This window comes from Microcaecilia unicolor, chromosome 2, assembly GCF_901765095.1.
Source record: "Microcaecilia unicolor chromosome 2, aMicUni1.1, whole genome shotgun sequence".
NCBI lineage: Eukaryota > Metazoa > Chordata > Amphibia > Gymnophiona > Siphonopidae > Microcaecilia > Microcaecilia unicolor.
The window spans coordinates 7,185,464-7,204,450 of record NC_044032.1 but is presented as its reverse complement, the minus strand read 5'-3'; the positions used below and the strand labels follow the sequence as shown (position 1 = coordinate 7,204,450).

At 45.4% G+C, this 18,987-nt stretch overlaps 1 protein-coding gene across 1 annotated transcript in view; it reads left to right on the top strand.

Moving 5' to 3' along the window:
- The window catches only part of LOC115461801 (C-type lectin domain family 12 member B-like), a 179,837-nt gene that overhangs the window by 48,848 nt on the left and 112,002 nt on the right, over nucleotides 1-18,987 (top strand). The window contains exons 3-4 of the mRNA XM_030191844.1: nucleotides 1,838-1,945; nucleotides 9,147-9,206. Coding sequence (XP_030047704.1) covers nucleotides 1,838-1,945; nucleotides 9,147-9,206 — 168 coding nt within the window. The remainder of the gene's footprint in view (nucleotides 1-1,837; nucleotides 1,946-9,146; nucleotides 9,207-18,987) is intronic.

The window sequence follows — 18,987 nt, the reverse complement described above, 5'->3', positions numbered from 1 at the left end:
CCGCTTTTCTCCAAGCTGAAGAGCTCTAGCCGCTTTAGCCTTTCCTCATAGGGAAGTCGTCACATCCCCTTTATCATTTTCGTCGCCCTTCTCTGCACCTTTTCTAATTCCACTATATCTTTTTTGAGATGCGGTGACCAGAATTGAACACAATATTCGAGGTGCAGTCGCACCATGGAGCGATACAAAGGCATTATAACATCCTCATTTTTGTTTTCCATTCCTTTAATACCTAACATTCTATTTGCTTTCTTAGCCGCAGCAGCACACTGAGCAGAAGATTTCAACATATCATCAACGACAACACCTAAATCCCTTTCTTGGTCCGTGACTCCTAACGTGGAACATTGCATGACGTAGCTATAATTCAGGTTCCTCTTTCCCACATGCATCACTTTGCACTTGCTGACATTAAACGTCATCTGCCATTTAGACACCCAGTCTCGTAAGGTCCTCTTGTAATTTTTCACAATCCTCCCACGATTTAACGACTTTGAATAACTTTGTGTCATCAAATTTAATTACCTCACTAGTTACTCCCATCTCTAGGTCATTTATAAATATGTTAAAAAGCAGCAGTCCCAGCACAGAGCCAAGGGGAACCCCACTAACTACCCTTCTTCATTCAGAATACTGACCATTTAACCCTACTCTCTGTTTTCTATCTTTTAACCAGTTTTTAATCCACAATAGAACACTACCTCCTATCCCATGACTCTCCAATTTCCTCTGGAGTCTTTCAAGAGGTAGTTTGTCAAACGCCTTCTGAAAATCCAGATACACAATATCAACCGGCTCCCCTTTATCCACATGTTTGTTCACCCCTTCAAAGAAATGTAGTAGATTGGTGAGACAAGATTTCCCTTCACTAAATCCATGTTGACTTTGTCTCATTAATCCATGCTTTTGAATATGCTCTGTAATTTTGTTCTTAATAATAGTCTCTACCATTTTGCCAGGCACCGACGTCAGACTCACCGGTCTATAATTTCCAGGATCTCTCCTGGAACCTTTTTTAAAAATCGGCGTTGCATTGGCCACCCTCCAATCTTCCGGTACCACGCTCAATTTTAAGGATAAATTACATATTTCTAACAATAGCTCCGCAAGCTCATTTTTCAGTTCTATCAGTACTCTGGGATGAATACCATCTGGTCCAGGAGATTTGCTACTCTTCAGTTTGTAGAACTTCCCCATTACATCCTCCAGGTTTACTCCCATCTCTAGGTCATTTATAAATATGTTAAAAAGCAGCGGTCCCAGCACAGAGCCCTGGGAAACCCGACTAACTACCTTTCTCCATTGAGAATACTGACCATTTAACCCTACTCTCTGTTTTCTATCTTTTATATTTTACATAGTATGTGATACTTTATATGTATACCCGAGTTTGATTTGTCCTTGCCATTCTCAGGGCACAGACCTTAGAAGTCTGCCCAGTACTGTTCTTGTACTAAGTTCTGAAGCTAACGTCGAAACCCCTTAAAAATTTACACTCCAGCCCATCCATATCTATTTAGTCACGATCAGGGCATAGACTGTAGAAGTCTGTCCAGCTCCTGTTTTGATTCCCAATTACCGGCATCGCCATCCAATCTCCGCTAAGATTCCGTCGTCATTTACTATGTTACTATGTAATTTCAGATTGGTGTAAGTAACATCAGCCATCTCCGACATATTCTATTCATGTCCTATTCTAAGAAATCCAAATGCCCTGAGCCTCGGCAGGCAGGTAAAGGAGTCTCCCTCTCCCTTCCCCTTCAATTCATGTAGACACTCATTCCAGTTATTTCAATGATATTTGCAGCTAACACTGCTCTCCTGGGTCTTTTTACAGGCTCTGAACAGGAGGATGAGGATGAAGAGATCACATATAAAAACATACAGGAACCATGGAATTCTGAATTAAATGCAACCCCTGAACCATCTAGGACTGAGAAAGAAGGTAAGGCTCTTCATTTAATCTCACAGAGATATCTGATAGGAGGTAGTATCTGTGATTTTTTTTTAAACAGCAAACAATGCTTCTTCAAAGTGAATTTCCTATACAGACTTCCCTGGGATATTCGCAGTGTGCTGTGGTCTGCCTTCCACTCACTGTGCTGCACTCCCTTACTGCAGGTAACTAGTTACAGTCAATAGCTGATCATTACCAGTCCAAGCATTGTAGGGGGTCTCCCTGCCTGGTGCCCCTTTCATACAAATATTCAGTGCCTCTTCACCCCTCCAACTCCAGCTGTATGTGTTCTGTACCTTGTGATAATGCATGAAGTAGGAATCATTCTTGTAGAGCAGGAACATTATTTCAGAGGTTTATAGGGATTAGGGACAGATAAGTTGAGCTCCACCTCATTATAGACACCTATTGTCAAGCTTTTAGCAATGTGCACTCACTAACCCAACCTAAAAACATCACACACATCCAAGAAATGATTACATTCAGCCAAAAAGATTAAGAGAATTAGAAATGAGAGAGAAAGACCAGTGGGGACACGAGGGAGGCAAAGAAAAGCAATAAACCCTGCTGTCATGTTTCTCTGAAATCTTATGTAGGGTTGAAAGCTTGATGGAAAAGCCATGTTTTTATGGCAGACTTAAAGTTAATTTAAAGGATAATTCCACACAGATGTTCAGGGGAATGGAATTCCATAAGAAGAGGGCGGTGAAGAAAAAAGCATGATGTCTGGTAGATTCCAGCTGAGCAGATTTGTGGTTATGAAGTACCAGACAATGATCATTGATAGAACGAAGAACACAGAAAGGAGAATATGGAATGGTAAAGGTTGCCAGATAGTCCACCAATCCTATAGATCTTAAAAGTGAGTGTTAATAGTTTGAACACTGTGCTCTGTTCAATAGGTAGCCAGTGATAACTTTTGAAGTAGCAGAGATATTTGCTCAAATTTCTGAGCTTGACGTAGTAATCTAATGGCTGTATTTTGTATAGATTGGAGTTTTTTTAAGTTAGCATGAGAGCAACCCAAATACACGATATTACAATAATCTTGCCTAGTGACCAATAAAGAATAAGAGAATGAAATGTGTCAGGGTCAAAGTAGTGTCAAACTGAACGCAATTGCCAAAAAAACAAAGAAACCAGTCTTGCATAAGTTTGATGTCTGAGGAAAGAAAGTGAGTTGAAAATCAAGAATATTTCCTAGTAATGAAAAGGATCTACAGGTAAGATAGAAGCCCCCCAAAAAGGAATAGTTGGAATACAAAGACCTCCAGTAAACCGGCAGACCACTGATTTTTGTTTTTTTCAGGACTAATATGTGCTCACAGGCAGATGCTCCTTTCAGGTGTTGTGGAGGACTTGCAGCTCACCTGCATATCCTCACAGCCTTCTGGAACACATTGCCCACCCTCTGCTTTCATCATCTTACCATCTCTTTTGTCCTCTTCCATCTTCTCAACTCTCAACCTTCAATATTTCTTTCCTTCTATTCAACCATCTTATTTCTATCTGAGTACATCTCACCTTCGTCGCTGTTGTCATACCTCTCCTACTCTTCTCTGTACTCTCTTGCTCCTTCTCCTGCTCTCCGCTAGGGACATCAATCCCAATCCTGGTCCCCTACATCAGCTCTCATCCTATTTGTGCAGGTCACACCATGATGTCTCCAATCTAATTTCTGTTCCTATCCTCCCCCCTTCTTCCCTTCCTTTCTTGTATGCTCTGTGGAATGCCCACTCTGTCTGTAACAAACTTTCCTACATCCACGACCTCTCTCTCTCATACTCTCCATCTGCTTGCCCTAACTGAAACGACTTTGCCCTGAAGACTCTGCTTCAGTCACGGCTCTATGCCATGGAGGTTATCTTTTCTCCCATACTCCTTGCCCGGTTGGGCGCGGAGGTGGTGTTGGGCTACTACCTTTACCTTCTTGTAGATTTCAACCTCTTCTTCCACCTTAGTCTAACTTCTTTTCTTCCTTTGAAGTCCACTCCATCCGTCTATTCAATCCTCTGCCTCTCCGAGTAGCAGTCATTTATCGACCCCCTGATAAGTCCCTTCTTACTGACTTTGACACCTGGCTTTCCTTCTTTCTTGAACCTTCATCTCCTTCCCTCATTCTTGGGGATATTAACATTCATGCTAATGATCCCTCTGACTCCTATGCTTCTCAGTTTCTCTAACATCCTCTTTCAATCTTCAACTGTGCTCCACTACCCCCACTCACCATAATGGCCACTGTCTTGATCTTATCCTCGTCTCAAACTGCTCACTCTCCAGTTTCTATGCCTCAGCTCTTCCCCTCTCTGACCATCATCTGATAACTTTTACACTTAAACTCCCTACTCCCCAGTCCCGTCCAATCTTAACCAATACATTTAGGAATCTTCAAGCTATTGACCCTTCTACTCTGTCCTCCAGTGTTTCAAATCTCTTCTCTACCACTATGTTATCCATTGCTGAAGGAGCTCTTATATGTGTAGCTACAGGAGGGGAACCTGATAGCCCAGGAGGGGGGGGGGGGGGGACGGGAAAGCAAACACTTACCTTTCCAACCTGTCTCTTATTTGACACCAGGCTTGGATAGAGACAGTCCTGTGGGCCAGGTGGTGGTGGTGCTGAAGTTTGGCTCGCTTCTGAGAGCCATGTTTCTCTGTGAATAACCATTGGAAAGCATGCATCGCCTTATATGGACGCGCATGCATGATATACATTTATTTATTTATTTTTAGTTTTGTGTTTTGCAGGGTACAGGAGAAAACACATTTCTGTTTCTCTCTTACCAGTATTGCCCTGCTTGTAGAGTCTGGCTTTCTTGGGTGGATGGGAGGAGGGTCTCCATTTCAGTTTTTGTCTGAATGCTTTTTTTGTGGTCCCCTATAATATATATATATATACAGTGGTGGAAATAAGTATTTGATCCCTTGCTGATTTTGTAAGTTTGCCCACTGACAAAGACATGAGCAGCCCATAATTGAAGGGTAGGTTATTGGTAACAGTGAGAGATAGCACATCACAAATTAAATCCGGAAAATCACATTGTGGAAAGTATATGAATTTATTTGCATTCTGCAGAGGGAAATAAGTATTTGATCCCCCACCAACCAGTAAGAGATCTGGCCCCTACAGACCAGGTAGATGCTCCAAATCAACTCGTTACCTGCATGACAGACAGCTGTCGGCAATGGTCACCTGTATGAAAGACACCTGTCCACAGACTCAGTGAATCAGTCAGACTCTAACCTCTACAAAATGGCCAAGAGCAAGGAGCTGTCTAAGGATGTCAGGGACAAGATCATACACCTGCACAAGGCTGGAATGGGCTACAAAACCATCAGTAAGACGCTGGGCGAGAAGGAGACAACTGTTGGTGCCATAGTAAGAAAATGGAAGAAGTACAAAATGACTGTCAATCGACAAAGATCTGGGGCTCCACGCAAAATCTCACCTCGTGGGGTATCCTTGATCATGAGGAAGGTTAGAAATCAGCCTACAACTACAAGGGGGGAACTTGTCAATGATCTCAAGGCAGCTGGGACCACTGTCACCACGAAAACCATTGGTAACACATTACGACATAACGGATTGCAATCCTGCAGTGCCCGCAAGGTCCCCCTGCTCCGGAAGGCACATGTGACGGCCCGTCTGAAGTTTGCCAGTGAACACCTGGATGATGCCGAGAGTGATTGGGAGAAGGTGCTGTGGTCAGATGAGACAAAAATTGAGCTCTTTGGCATGAACTCAACTCGCCGTGTTTGGAGGAAGAGAAATGCTGCCTATGACCCAAAGAACACCGTCCCCACTGTCAAGCATGGAGGTGGAAATGTTATGTTTTGGGGGTGTTTCTCTGCTAAGGGCACAGGACTACTTCACCGCATCAATGGGAGAATGGATGGGGCCATGTACCGTACAATTCTGAGTGACAACCTCCTTCCCTCCGCCAGGGCCTTAAAAATGGGTCGTGGCTGGGTCTTCCAGCACGACAATGACCCAAAACATACAGCCAAGGCAACAAAGGAGTGGCTCAGGAAGAAGCACATTAGGGTCATGGAGTGGCCTAGCCAGTCACCAGACCTTAATCCCATTGAAAACTTATGGAGGGAGCTGAAGCTGCGAGTTGCCAAGCGACAGCCCAGAACTCTTAATGATTTAGAGATGATCTGCAAAGAGGAGTGGACCAAAATTCCTCCTGACATGTGTGCAAACCTCATCATCAACTACAGAAGACGTCTGACCGCTGTGCTTGCCAACAAGGGTTTTGCCACCAAGTATTAGGTCTTGTTTGCCAGAGGGATTAAATACTTATTTCCCTCTGCAGAATGCAAATAAATTCATATACTTTCCACAATGTGATTTTCCGGATTTAATTTGTGATGTGCTATCTCTCACTGTTACCAATAACCTACCCTTCAATTATGGGCTGCTCATGTCTTTGTCAGTGGGCAAACTTACAAAATCAGCAAGGGATCAAATACTTATTTCCACCACTGTATATGCTGACTTCATATTCAGTGTTCTAGGCTTATGTGTGTGTCTTTTGAATAACTATAATGAATATGTATAAGATGTATATATTCAAATGAATATGCTATTGTGCCACGTCGCACCCTTTGCCCCCCAAATGTTAAACTACGCCCATGGATATCATTACTGAATAATTGTGGCTAAAGTGCTTACAAATAGGTTGAAATGAAGTGAAGACAGCATCAAGTCCTGTGGAACACCATAGACCAGGGGACAATTGAGAGCTGTCGGCACTGAGATGCCCATTTCAATCCCTACTGCAATAAATACACTTTCTTAAAACAATGTTTTTCACTTGTTTTTGTTTTTGAATTTGTGAGTGGTGAGATCCAGGTGCCCTGCTTTTGCTGGGAATTATTTTAATTTTCCTTAAAGATTGTTTTTTTTTTTTTTTAAACTGTACACCGCCTAGGCAGTAAATAAATCCTAATAAATAATTAGAAAAAAAATAACCCACATATCCTTAAAACTAGCTATTATAAAGAAAACAATCATTTAAATACATTTTTTAACACTTTTTGCACTGATTTTTTAAACACTTTTTAGAGGCTATATCTTAAGTACATAAGTATTGCCATACTGGGACAGACTGAAGGTCCTTCAAGCCCAGCATCCTGTCTCCAACACTGGCCAATCCAGGTCACAAATACCTGGCAAGATCCCAAAAAAGTTCAATACATTTTATGCTGCTTATCCCAGAAATAGTGGATTTTCCCCAAGTCCATTTAATAGCGGTCTACTACTTCTAATAATAATAATAATCGTTTCTATAGCGCTACTGGACACTACCTCCTATTCCATGACTTTCCAATTTCCACTAGAGTCTTTCATGTGGTACTTTGTGAAACACCTTTTGAAAATCCAGATATTCAATTTCAACCGGCTCATCTTTATCCACATGTTTGTTCACCCATTGAAAGAAATGTAATAGATTGGTGAGGCAAAATTTCCCTTGAATATGCTCAGTAATTTTGTTCTTTATAATAGTCTCTACCATTTTGTCTGGCACAAATGTCAGGCTCACCTGTCAATAATTTCCCGGATCACCTCTGGAACCTTTTTTAAAAATCAGCGTTACATTGGCCACCCTCCAATCTTCATGTACCATGCTTGATTTTAAAGATAAATTATATATTACTAACAGTAGTTCTCCAAGTTCATTTTTCAATTCTATTAGTACTCGAGGATGAATATCATCCTGTCCAGGAGATTTTCTACTCTTCAGTTTGTCAAATTGCCCCATTACATCCTCCAGGTTTATAGAGATTTCATTCAGTTTCTCTGACTCGTCAGCTTTGAATACCATTTCTGGCACCAGTATCTCTCCCAAATCTTTCTCGGTGAAGACTGAAGCAAAGAATTCAATTAATCTCTCCACTATGGCTTCATCTTTCCTGATTGCCCCTTTTATCCCTCGGTCATCTAGTGGTCCAACTGATTATTTTGCTGGCTTCTTGCTTTTAATATATGTAATGAAAATTTTTACTGTGTGTTTTTTCCTCCAACGCAGTCTTTTTTTCAAAGTCTATCTTTCCCTTCCTTATTAGCACTTTGCATTTGACTTGCCATTCCTTATGCTGTTTCTTATTATTTTCAGTCTGTTCCTTCTTCTTTTAGCTCCAATAGCTTCCTTCACCTCACTTTTTAAGCATGCAGGCTGTCGTTTGGTCTTCCTTCCTCCTTTTTTTAATACACGGAATATATTTAGCCTGTCTTCCAGGATGGTATTTTTGAACAGCATTCACACCTGATGGAAATTTTTGACCTTTGCAGGTGCTCCTCTAAGTTTTTTTTTTTCACCATTCTTCTCATTTTATCATAGTCTCTTTTTTGAAAGTTAAACGCTAACGTATTGGATTTCCTGTGTGTACTTACTCCAAAGCAGATATCAAATCTGATCATATTATGATCACTGTTTTCAAGTGGCCCCAGCACCATTACCTCCTGCACCAGATCATGCGCTCCACTAAGGTCTAGAATTTTTCCTTCTCTTGTTGGATCCTGTTTCAGCTGCTCCATAAATCAGTCCTTGATTTTGTCATGGAATTTTACCTCCCTAGCATGCCCTGATGTTAGTTTACCTAGTCAATATCAGGGTAATTGAAATCACTCATTTTTAATGTGTTGCCCAGTTTGTTAGTCTCCCATTCTCTGAGAGCTAGGAGCTCTTTGCATCGGGTACACACATATAACCACTCACCAACTGGAAGATAATCATACATGTGACACTCAGTGCAAAAGACTGGATAGCACCCCTCTCAGTGCTGGACTGCTGACTCCATCTTAGTATTTTTGAGTTTTTCAATAATTTAAAACTTTCTAAGGTATTAAAGATATTAGTCTAATATTAAAAAAGTCTTTACCTTATATGGTGTATTGTGTGATTTAATTAGTGTTTCCTTCTTAGAAAGTAATGAAATGTAATTAAAACTATTCATGAGCACTCCTCCCTTGTTATCCTAATTATAATAACTGACTATACATGAAGAGTTGTACTAGGGGTGGGTGGGAGTTGGGGAGGGTGGGGGGGATTGAAGACTAAACTAGGTCCTGCTGGGCCTGCTAGATGCTAACTTTTAATGCTGTCATACAATGTTATGTTCTTATGTAAATGTCAGGTACCCCAATAACACCCTAAAACAGTGTATCTGTTTAACGCCCACAGAAACACTTCAAAATCAGTTCCCTAAGAAAGAGAAATGGAGACTCTGCTTGGAGAGAGAAGGTACATTTTAATTATTTAACATTTTTATTCACTTATCCGGGTGTGGAGGTGTTTGGCTCTTTCCTGTGAAAACAGAGCATATCAGGATTAGCTTAACAGGTTCTATTTTTTTGTTTTGTTACATTTGTATCCCGCACTTTCCCACTCATGGCAGGCTTGTAGAACTAATTAGATTTCAGGAACTTTTCTTTTGAAGCTTAATCTCCGCTGTGAAAAACTACACAGAGAATAACTTGTCTAAGTATTCATTAGTTAATGATGTTACATAAGGCATGGTATTTTCAGTGTTTTTAAATTACATGCACACACTAGGGGCCAGATGCACTAAACTTAACGAGCCATTAACGAGCAAGTAGTAAACCGTGGCATGCACTAAAGGCTTCTCCGAGCCATTTTCCGATCACGGTAGCAGCTAACGAAAATGGAATGCAGATGATCCAAAGGCTATTATAATGAGATGCACTACCGTTTTCCGATCCCCTTACCATGGAAAATCTAACTGGAGGTCTACACCTCTCGATGGGGCAAAGGAAAAAATCACATGAAAAAAAAAGTGTCGTCAGGGACATCCTTTTTGGACGTCCTTCACCTGTAAAAAAAAAAAACCCACTCCAAAGACGTTCTTTTTGGACGTCCTTTACAGCTCAGGAGGAGGACAGCAGCAGCATCAGCAGAGCCCTAACACAGTACTCATCTCCTGTACACACACACACACACAGTAGGGGGAGGGGAGGGGGCGCTTCATCACATTCATAAAACAGGGGGGGTTTGTGGTCGCTCTGTACTACTGCTGGATCAGTGTTGGAGAGTTTTGTGCTATGGACCTCCGGGGGTGCTCGTCAGGGACGTCCTTGTTAGGCACTTTAGAATGACGTCCCTGATGAGCAGGATGGGCTCTTTTTCAAGGGTGCTTGATTATTCCTCTCCTCCAGGTCTCTCTCAGCCAATCACTGCACGTTTAGCTGACACCAGTGACAGCTAAACGCGGTGTGATTGGCTGAGAGAGACCTGGAGGAGGGAGCTGTGCCTTCTTCTTCGATCCCGGACTACAGCGATCTCTTCTGTTAAAGCAGCCGCTGACAGGCTGAAAGTTCTGGGCAGCCGACTGGATCACACACGGAGGGAGGGAGGGAGGGAGAGAGGGAGCGAGCCAGGACACCGGGGGCAGGAGAAAGGGAGGGATCAAGCGAGAGAAAGAGACCGTCACAGACGGGGAGGGAGTGGAGCAAGGAGTAGTCACAGAGATGCACAGGCAGGAAGCCAGAGATGGTGCTGGGGGGCAGCTAAGCCCTTGTGCAGCGGGATCGGACATGCTAACTTTTTTTTTGAGTGAAGGACGTCTATAAAGGATGTCCTTGGCATGCGCAGAGCAGCTAGCATAACGCTTGGCTGCTCTGTGCATGCTCGACCGGCCGACTGGCCGACTGTTTACTGATGGAATAAAGAATGCAAGTGAGCTACAACGAGCAGCTCATTTGCATTCCTTTTCCTTGATGCATGCCCGTTCCTTACCGATTCGCTAAGGGAATCGGTAAGGGAAGGGCTTTAACGATTTTTTAGTGCATCTCCCCCTAGGAATTTTATGTCTGGAGCCAAGTTAGGTTAAACCACAGAGCTATTGAGGTTCTCTGTAAAGCGACCAGGATGTCTATGCTCACTACAACATGACTTAATTCCGATTAAATTAGAACATCATTAGCAAGCACAGTTCCTTGTCATCAAGCAGATGAAGCCATTACGTATGGGTTGTGTCCATCAACCAGCAGGAGGAGATAGAGAGCACTCAACTTTTCACAGTGCCTCATGGCCAGCCAGCTCCACTGCCTCTTAAGTATTCTCTATCTCCCCAAGCAGGGTGGCTGCAGCTTCTTCGAGCTCCATCAAAAATCTGCCTGGGGTGGCTCCTGGCTTGCCAGTTGTTAGCCGGGGTGTTAGAGGCTATAGCAGCTTCACTTTGAAGGCACATAGGTCAGCCCTTTCCCTGCCTTACCCATGCCCCCGTGGATGTGGACATATTAGCTTGCTTTTCCCTGTCCTTTCCCACTCAGTGGATGCAGGCACATTGGTTCGCCTTCCCCTGCCTTTCCCACTCATCTGAGCCTCTGGAGTTCTTATTACCTCTGCTTTCCTCACAGCGTTAAAAAAAAAAAAAAAAAAGTTGCGTCACGCTTTGGCACAGCGACGTTGGAACAGAGGTTTTCCTTTGATTCTTCTATGGGACTGGAGCTGTGATACTCGGTCCGGTGAGGTAAGAGTGTTTTCTAATTCCTCTGGGGTGGGCCCGCGATTGGGGCGTTTTTGGCGCGAAACCGCCATTTTGAATTTTCCCGCCGTTTTTGGCGATGGCTGCAGAGAATGTAAAGCGCTGTTCCCAGTGTGGCAAGCGCAAATCAGCAGCGGGGCTTTGTAAATCGTGCTGTACAGGTATAAGAGCCGGCCCGAGCATGGTGAGCGATGATTCTTCCCGCTCAGAGCTGGCAGCGGACGCCATTTTGAATTCTCCACATGGTGCGGCCTCCGTAGAGACGGAGAGCCCTGAGCCCGGGGGGGGGGGGGGGGGGGGGGGGGGGGGGACCCTGAATTGAGGCTATTCAGGGAGCGGCTAACCCCGGACGGGATCTGGGTGCCCAGGGCGAGTTTTTCTCCCCTGATTTTGTGTTATTATTGCATAAAGCATACATGCTAAAAAGAGCTCTCCCTCAAGGGTCGTCTGAAGCCCCTTCTATTGTCCCCCCCCCCCCCCCCCCGGTGGATTCTGGTCTGGGACTGCCCGCTGAGGCTATTTTCCTTGATAATTGGCATAAAGAAAAGCGTAGAAAGGCTAATTCCCCTTCAGATTGTGGTGCACCTCCTCCCCCCCCCCCCCCCCCCCCCCCATGGTTGGGCTGTGAGGATTCGGAGAGTTCTGGCAGGCCTTCGTAGTCTGAGGAGCCAGAGTCAGGTGCAGAATTACCACAGGATCTGGATGATCCCTCCGCGGTGAGGATTTTCCACCGTGATGAGCTGCCAGCGCTTATTTTCAGATGCCCTACAGGTCCTTTCTATTGAAGAGCCTGACAGTGGCACGGCCTCCTCTGTGAATCCTAGGATGGCTAGTACCAAAAAGCCTGCTCGAGCCTTTCCTTTGCATGACTCCATCTAAGAGCTTATTTCTGCTCAGTGGGCTGACCCCGAGGGACCTTTGAAAGTTTCCAGGGCTACGGGGCAATTATACCCTCTGCGTGAGGAGCATTTGGCTCGCTTTGCAATGCCTAAAGTAGATGCCCTAGTCATTGCGGTGACAAAGAGAACTACCCTCCCTGTGGAAGGAGGAGTTGCCCTGAAGGATATACAAGCCCGTAGGCTGGAAGCAGCACTTAAACGGTCCTTTGAAATTGCAGGTCTTACTGTTCGGGCATCTGCATGCAGTTGTTATGCTGCTAAAGCCTGCCTGGCGTGGTTGCAACAGGCAGTGGAACAGCCCGGAGATGAAGCGGAGCCCTTCTCGGATGTGGCTCCGCGGCTGGAGTCGGCCTTGTCCTTTTTGGCTGATGCCCTTTATGATATTGTCAGAGCTTCGGCTAAACAAATGGCAGTAGCAGTGGCGGTTCGCCATCTTATTTGGCTACGACATTGGGCGGCGGACATGGCCTCTAAGCAAAGGTTGGTGAAGTTGCCCTTTCAAGGCCTTCTCCTATTTGGTGAGGAGTTGGAAAAAAATTGTTAAAGGCCTGTGAGATCCTAAACCCCAGCGCTTGCCCGAAGATAGGCCGAGGCCTTCCTCCAAGGGCCAGGTTGTCCACTCCTCTTATAGACCTCGCTTCCGTGAAGCTAGAAGGTACCGCCCAGGGCGTTCTGCTGGGTTCACTTCTCGTGCCCGTTTTTCAGCAGAGGAACTCCTTTCGCTCGGACAAGCGTTCCGCAGCCACCGGCTCTAGGCCTGGAGTTCAGGGGCGACCCTCTCAATGATGGTGCGCCGGCCCCCTCCTCGCTTCCTGTCATCGGAGGACGTCTTTCCCTCTTTGCCGAGGAGTGGGCCAATATTTCCTCAGGTCAGTGGGTTCTGGACCCGATCAGAGATGGCTACAGAATAGAATTCAATGCCCCAGTAAGAGACGTGTTTGTAGAGTCCCGATAGGGTTCTGCCGCCAAACGGGCGGCGGTAGAGGAAACTCTGCAAGGTCTGATTCAGTTAGGGGCCGTGTCTCTGGTACCTCCCGCTGAACACGGCTACGGCCAATACTCCATCTACTTTGTGGTGCCGCGAAAAGGTGGGTCTTTTCGCCCTATTCTGGACTTAAAAGAATTAAACAAGTCCCTGAGAGTGCGGCATTTCCACATGGAAACCCTGCGCTCCGTCATTGCTGCGGTACAGCCAGGAGAGTTTCTCACGTCTCTAGACCTGAAAGAAGCTTACTTGCACATACCAATTTGGCCCTCGCACCAGAAGTTTCTGAGGTTTGCGGTGTTGGGAAAACATTTCCAGTTCCGGGCCTTGCCTTTTGGCCTCGCCACAGCTCCCCGAACCTTTTCGAAGGTAATGGTGGTAGTAGCTGCTTTGCTCAGGCGAGAAGGTATCAGGGTTCACCCATACCTAGACGACTGGCTCATCAGAGCAGACTCTGTAACAGAGAGCTATCAAGCTACAGCCAGAGTGGTCTCAGTACTTCAATCTCTAGGCTGGGTCGTCAATATGGCCAAAAGTCACCTGACCCCCTCGCAATCTCTAGAATATTTGGGGGCCAGGTTCGACACAGACTCGGGCTATGTATACCTACCCGAGCAAAGGCGGTGCAAGCTTCAGAATCAGGTCCATCTGCTCCTGAGGATGCCCCGCCCGTGAGCTTGGGACTTTGTCCAGCTGCTGGGATCGATGACAGCCACATTGGAAGTGGTGCCCTGGGCGAGAGTGCACCTGAGACCTCTACAGTATTCCCTACTTCAAAGATGGTCTCCAGTTTCTCAGGATTATCAATGTAGACTTTCCTGGCTCCCTGTGGCCCGACTCAGCATGGAGTGGTGGCTCTCAGACAGCATGCTGCGGCGAGGAATGCCGCTGGCGCTCTCCGATTGGTGTCTAGTAGTGACAGATGCCAGCCTGAAGTGCTGGGGCGTACATTGCAAGGGGAAGCATGCCCAGGGTCTATGGACACCCGAGGAGTCGGAGTGGTCCATCAACTGCCTGGAGTTGAAAGCGGTGTTTCCGGCGCTTCTGGCCTTTCAAGTGACCCTGGAAGGATTGGCTGTCAGAGTGATGTCGGACAACACGACAGCAGTGGCCTACATAAATCGACAAGGCGGCACTCAGTGCAGAGCACTGGCTGCGCAGGCCGAACAGATTTGCCACTGGGCCGAGCTGCATCTTCAGTTTCTGTTGGCAGCTCACATTGCAGGTCAGAGCAACGTGCAAGCCGATTATCTAAGCAGGCATCAGATCGATCCAGCAGAATGGGAACTAGCAGACGAAGTATTCCTGCAGATATGTGCCAAACGGGGCAAGCCCGTGATGGATCTTATGGCGACAAGTTCAAATACCAAAGTCCCGTGCTTCTTCAGCAGACGGAGAGATCCTCGCTCGGCAGGGTTGGATGCCTTGACTCAGCCCTGGCCTCCGGGCCTACTATATGTGTTCCCTCCGTGGCCCTTGATAGGGCGCGTGCTCCTGCGGATTCGGCTGCACCCAGGAGAAGAGGTCCTCATCGCCCCGGATTGGCCCAGGAGGCCTTGGTATGCGGACCTCCGACAGATGCTAGTGGAGGCTCCCCTTCCTTTACCTCTGGTACCGAACCTGTTGTCACAGGGCCCGGTAGCCATGGAGGATGCCTGCCGCTTTGGTTTTATGGCATGGCGATTGAGAGGGCGCAATTGAGGGACAAAGGCTATTCAAACACAGTCATTTCCACTCTCCTGCAGGCGTTCCACTTCCGTGGCTTATGCCAGGATTTGGCGGCAGTTTGAGTCTTGGTGTGCTTCAAAAGCGATCACACCCATGCGGGCTCCTGTCTCGCCGATTCTGGACTTTTTGCAGGATGGTGTACAAAAAGGCTTGGCCTATAATTCCCTGCGGGTGCAAGTGGCAGCGTTGGCCTCCCTTCGTGGTAAGGTTGAAGGCGTGTCTTTAGCTGCTCATCCAGATGTGGCACGGTTTCTTAGTGGGGTGCTTCGGCTCCGGCCTTCCGTGCGAGCACCCTGTCCAGCTTGGAACCTGGGGCTAGTTTTGAAGGCCCTGCAGTCTTCTCCTTTTGAGCCGCTTCAGCAAGCATCGGAGAAAGATTTGACACTAAAGGCTGTTTTTCTTGTGGCCATTACTTCGGCGAGACGGGTGTCAGAGCTCTAGGCGCTGTCCTGAAGAGACCCATTTCTGCAATTCTCAGAGTCCAGGGTCACGGTTCGGACTGTGCCTTCCTTCATGCCTAAGGTGGTTTCAGCGTTTCACCTAAACAAGCCTATTTTCTTGCCCTCCTTTGATAAGGAGGAGTTTCCAGAATCTTTTGGGCAGTTGCACCTGTTGGATGTGCGCAGGACTCTGTTGCAGTATCTGCGAGTTACTATCTCTTTCAGGATCTATGATCATCTGTTTGTTTTGCTATCAGGTCCTCGCAGAGGGTCTCCAGCGTCTAAAGCCACTATTGCCCGCTGGCTCAAATAAACTATCTTTTCAGCTTATCTGCTTGCCGGCCGGTCTCCGCCTGTAGCCTTTAAGGCGCATTCTACCAGAGCGATTTCTTCCTCTTGGGCTGAAACTGGAGCACTCTCTCGTCAAGAGATATGCAGTGCAGCAATATAGGCTTCTAAGCTCTCTTTTGCCTGACATTACAGGCTGAATGTGGCTGCAAGGAGGGATGCGCATTTTGTAGCACAGTTGCTAGCGCGTGGTGTGACCTGTTCCCACCCTATATAGGGATTGCTTTGTTACATCCCATACGTAATGGCTTCATCTGCTTGATGACAAGGAAGGGAAAATTAGGTTCTTACCTTGGTAATTTTCTTTCCTTTAGTCATAGCATATGAAGCCATGAGCCCTCCCTGTATGATTGTCTGTGAATGTTTCAGGTTCTGTTCTTGTTTCCTGAAGTTCCTTCCTTGGGAGAAAGTTGGAAAATAGTCTTCAGGATTCATGTTCACTTATAGGAGGATGAGTCCATTCCCTCCAGTTTATGTTTTGGAGGATGAGTTTATTCCCTCCAGGAGGTTGCGTGTATCCCCTCCAGTTATATAATAAGGAGGACGAGTTTATTCCCTCCAGGAGGATGTGTTCATTCCCTCCTTTTGAGTTCATGCCCTTGTTAAGGGGCCATCGTTCACTGTGAGGAAAGTTCATGTTATTCCCATTGCGGTTTGCCATACTGCTTTGGAAGCTTCAAATGCTGAAGAGGCAGTGGAGCTGGCTGGCCATGAGGCACTGTGAAAAGTTGAGTGCTCTCTATCTCCCCCTGCTGGTTGATGGACACAACCCATACGTAATGGCTTCATCTGCTATGACTAAAGGAAAGAAAATTACCAAGGTAAGAACCTAATTTTCCCATGTTAATAAGCATGTCTGCTGAGTTAAGAGTAAATTCCATTAGGAATAAAAGGTTCTCTTTCCTTTAGCAAACAGATAGGAGAGCAGCTTGTGGGATGGGGACAAGCCAGCCCTTTATCTGTAAAAACAAGCAGACCCACCAGAAAGCAATTATGTTAATGTTCTCTACATTTAAAGCAACTTACCCCTAGGAAAGCAAGGCTATCTTTGCATTACCAAAATACCTTTCGAATGACAAGGCATAAGTACATAAGCATCGCCATGCTGGGACTGACCAAGGGTCCATCGAGCCCAGCACCCTGTCACCGACAGCGGCCAAAAGAACAAGCACTTGTCCTGCCCATCCTAGAAATACTGCTTTATTCCCTCGTCCATTCAATAACATTCTATGGCTTTTTCCTCCAGGAAGCCGTCCAACCCTTTTTTGAAGTCCGCTAAGGCCGCCTTAACCACCTTTTCCGGCAGCGAATTTCAGAGTTTAACTACTGTTTCTGGTCACAGTTTAAGGTTAGAGGAATGAAATCACATAGGACTCGGAAGGCTTTAATACATATGCTATACAGTTTACCCCCCCCCCCCCCCCCAAGTATTCTTTGAGGTTATAAGAATAGGGCACATTCTTAACAAAGGAATACAGAAATATGCTTAGCTGGAAACAGCATCTGTCTTTAATATATACTAACAAGGTTAGGATATCAACAACTACAGACGCACCCCAATTTCTACAAGAATGGGACAACAGATGCAAAACAGTTCTAGACAAGATAGCACCACTCCAAACTAGAACTTCACACAGGAATAGCTCAATCCCTTGGTTCAACGAAGAACTGAAAGAACTAAAAACACAGGTTAGAAGACTAGAAAGAGCTTGGAGCAAAAAAAAGATGAACACACACACTCAAAGAGTGGAAACAGTTACAAAGAAAATACAAAATCAGACAAACCAAAAGAACGTACTACAGAGCTATAATAGGACCAAATTACAAGGATACGCATAAACTCTTTTCACTTGTAAACAATCTCCTAGACACCACACAGGTCACTTCGAATAGCATAGAAACCCCATCGGCAACCAACCTAGCGAATTATTTCAAGGAAAAATCATAAAGCTCCGACGCATGATACTAAGCAAGACCACTGAGTACACAAGCATCCTTGAATGCTTAGACCCAAAACCTGGGGAATATCCAGCCGATCGATCATGGACCAACTTTGACCTGATTTCAGTAGACGAATTCACATAATGGCTCAGAAAATATGCCAAATCTCATTGCAAACTTGACACCTGCCCTACTAGCCTAGTAAAAGCCGCCCCCAAACAATTCAAAAAAGACCTCATGAACCAAGTAAATTACAGACTCCTAAATGGTCTCTTCCCCACGGACAAAGAAAATATCCTTCTCACTCCACTGCCAAAAGATGTTAAGAAAAGCACAATGGACCTAACCAACTACCGACCAGTTGTTTCTATCCCGCTCATAACAAAATTGATGGAAGGCATAGTGACAAAACAACTCACGGAATACCAAACCAAACACTCAATTCTACATGAGTCTCAATCAGGATTTCGCTCAAATCATAGTACTGAAACTGTACTAGTGTCTGCAGTGAATTCATTCAAAAAAACTATTGCAACCGGCAAGAACATACTCGTACTACAATTCGACATGTCTAGTGCTTTCGACATGGTAGATCATGGAATATTACTACACCTGTTAGAATACTTCAGAATCGGAGGCCCAGTTCTCAAATGGTTCAAAGGATTCCTCACCACCAGATCCTACCAAGTAACAACAAACAATGACAGATCACCACCTTGGCAATGTTGTCTAATATTGATCTGCATCTGTCGTCCCATTCTAGGAGGAATTGGTTTGTGTCTGTCTTTGTTGTCCATCCGTTGTGGTAAATCTGTTGCCAGAATATTACCGGGTCTATTTTTCCTCTCGTGGTGTAGGTTTTTCGTTCTTGTTTTTTAATTGTGTCTTTCGTTCTCCATTGGAGGGAGATGTATGCTTTATAGTGGTCTGACCACGGTGCGGGTGTCCATCTTGTATCTGTTAGTGTAAGGTTTGATTCTTGATTGAATTTGTGTGTGATAATGTCTAGTGTGTGTCCTTTGGTGTGAGTTGGTTGTGTATCTGGTGCGTGAAGATCCCATAGTTGTAGGAACTCTGTGTATTCTTGGGTGCTTGATGAGGTAAGATCTTCAAGGTGCAGGTTGATATCTCCTATTATGATGAGGTTTGAGGTAGAGACACAAGTGTTTGAGATGAA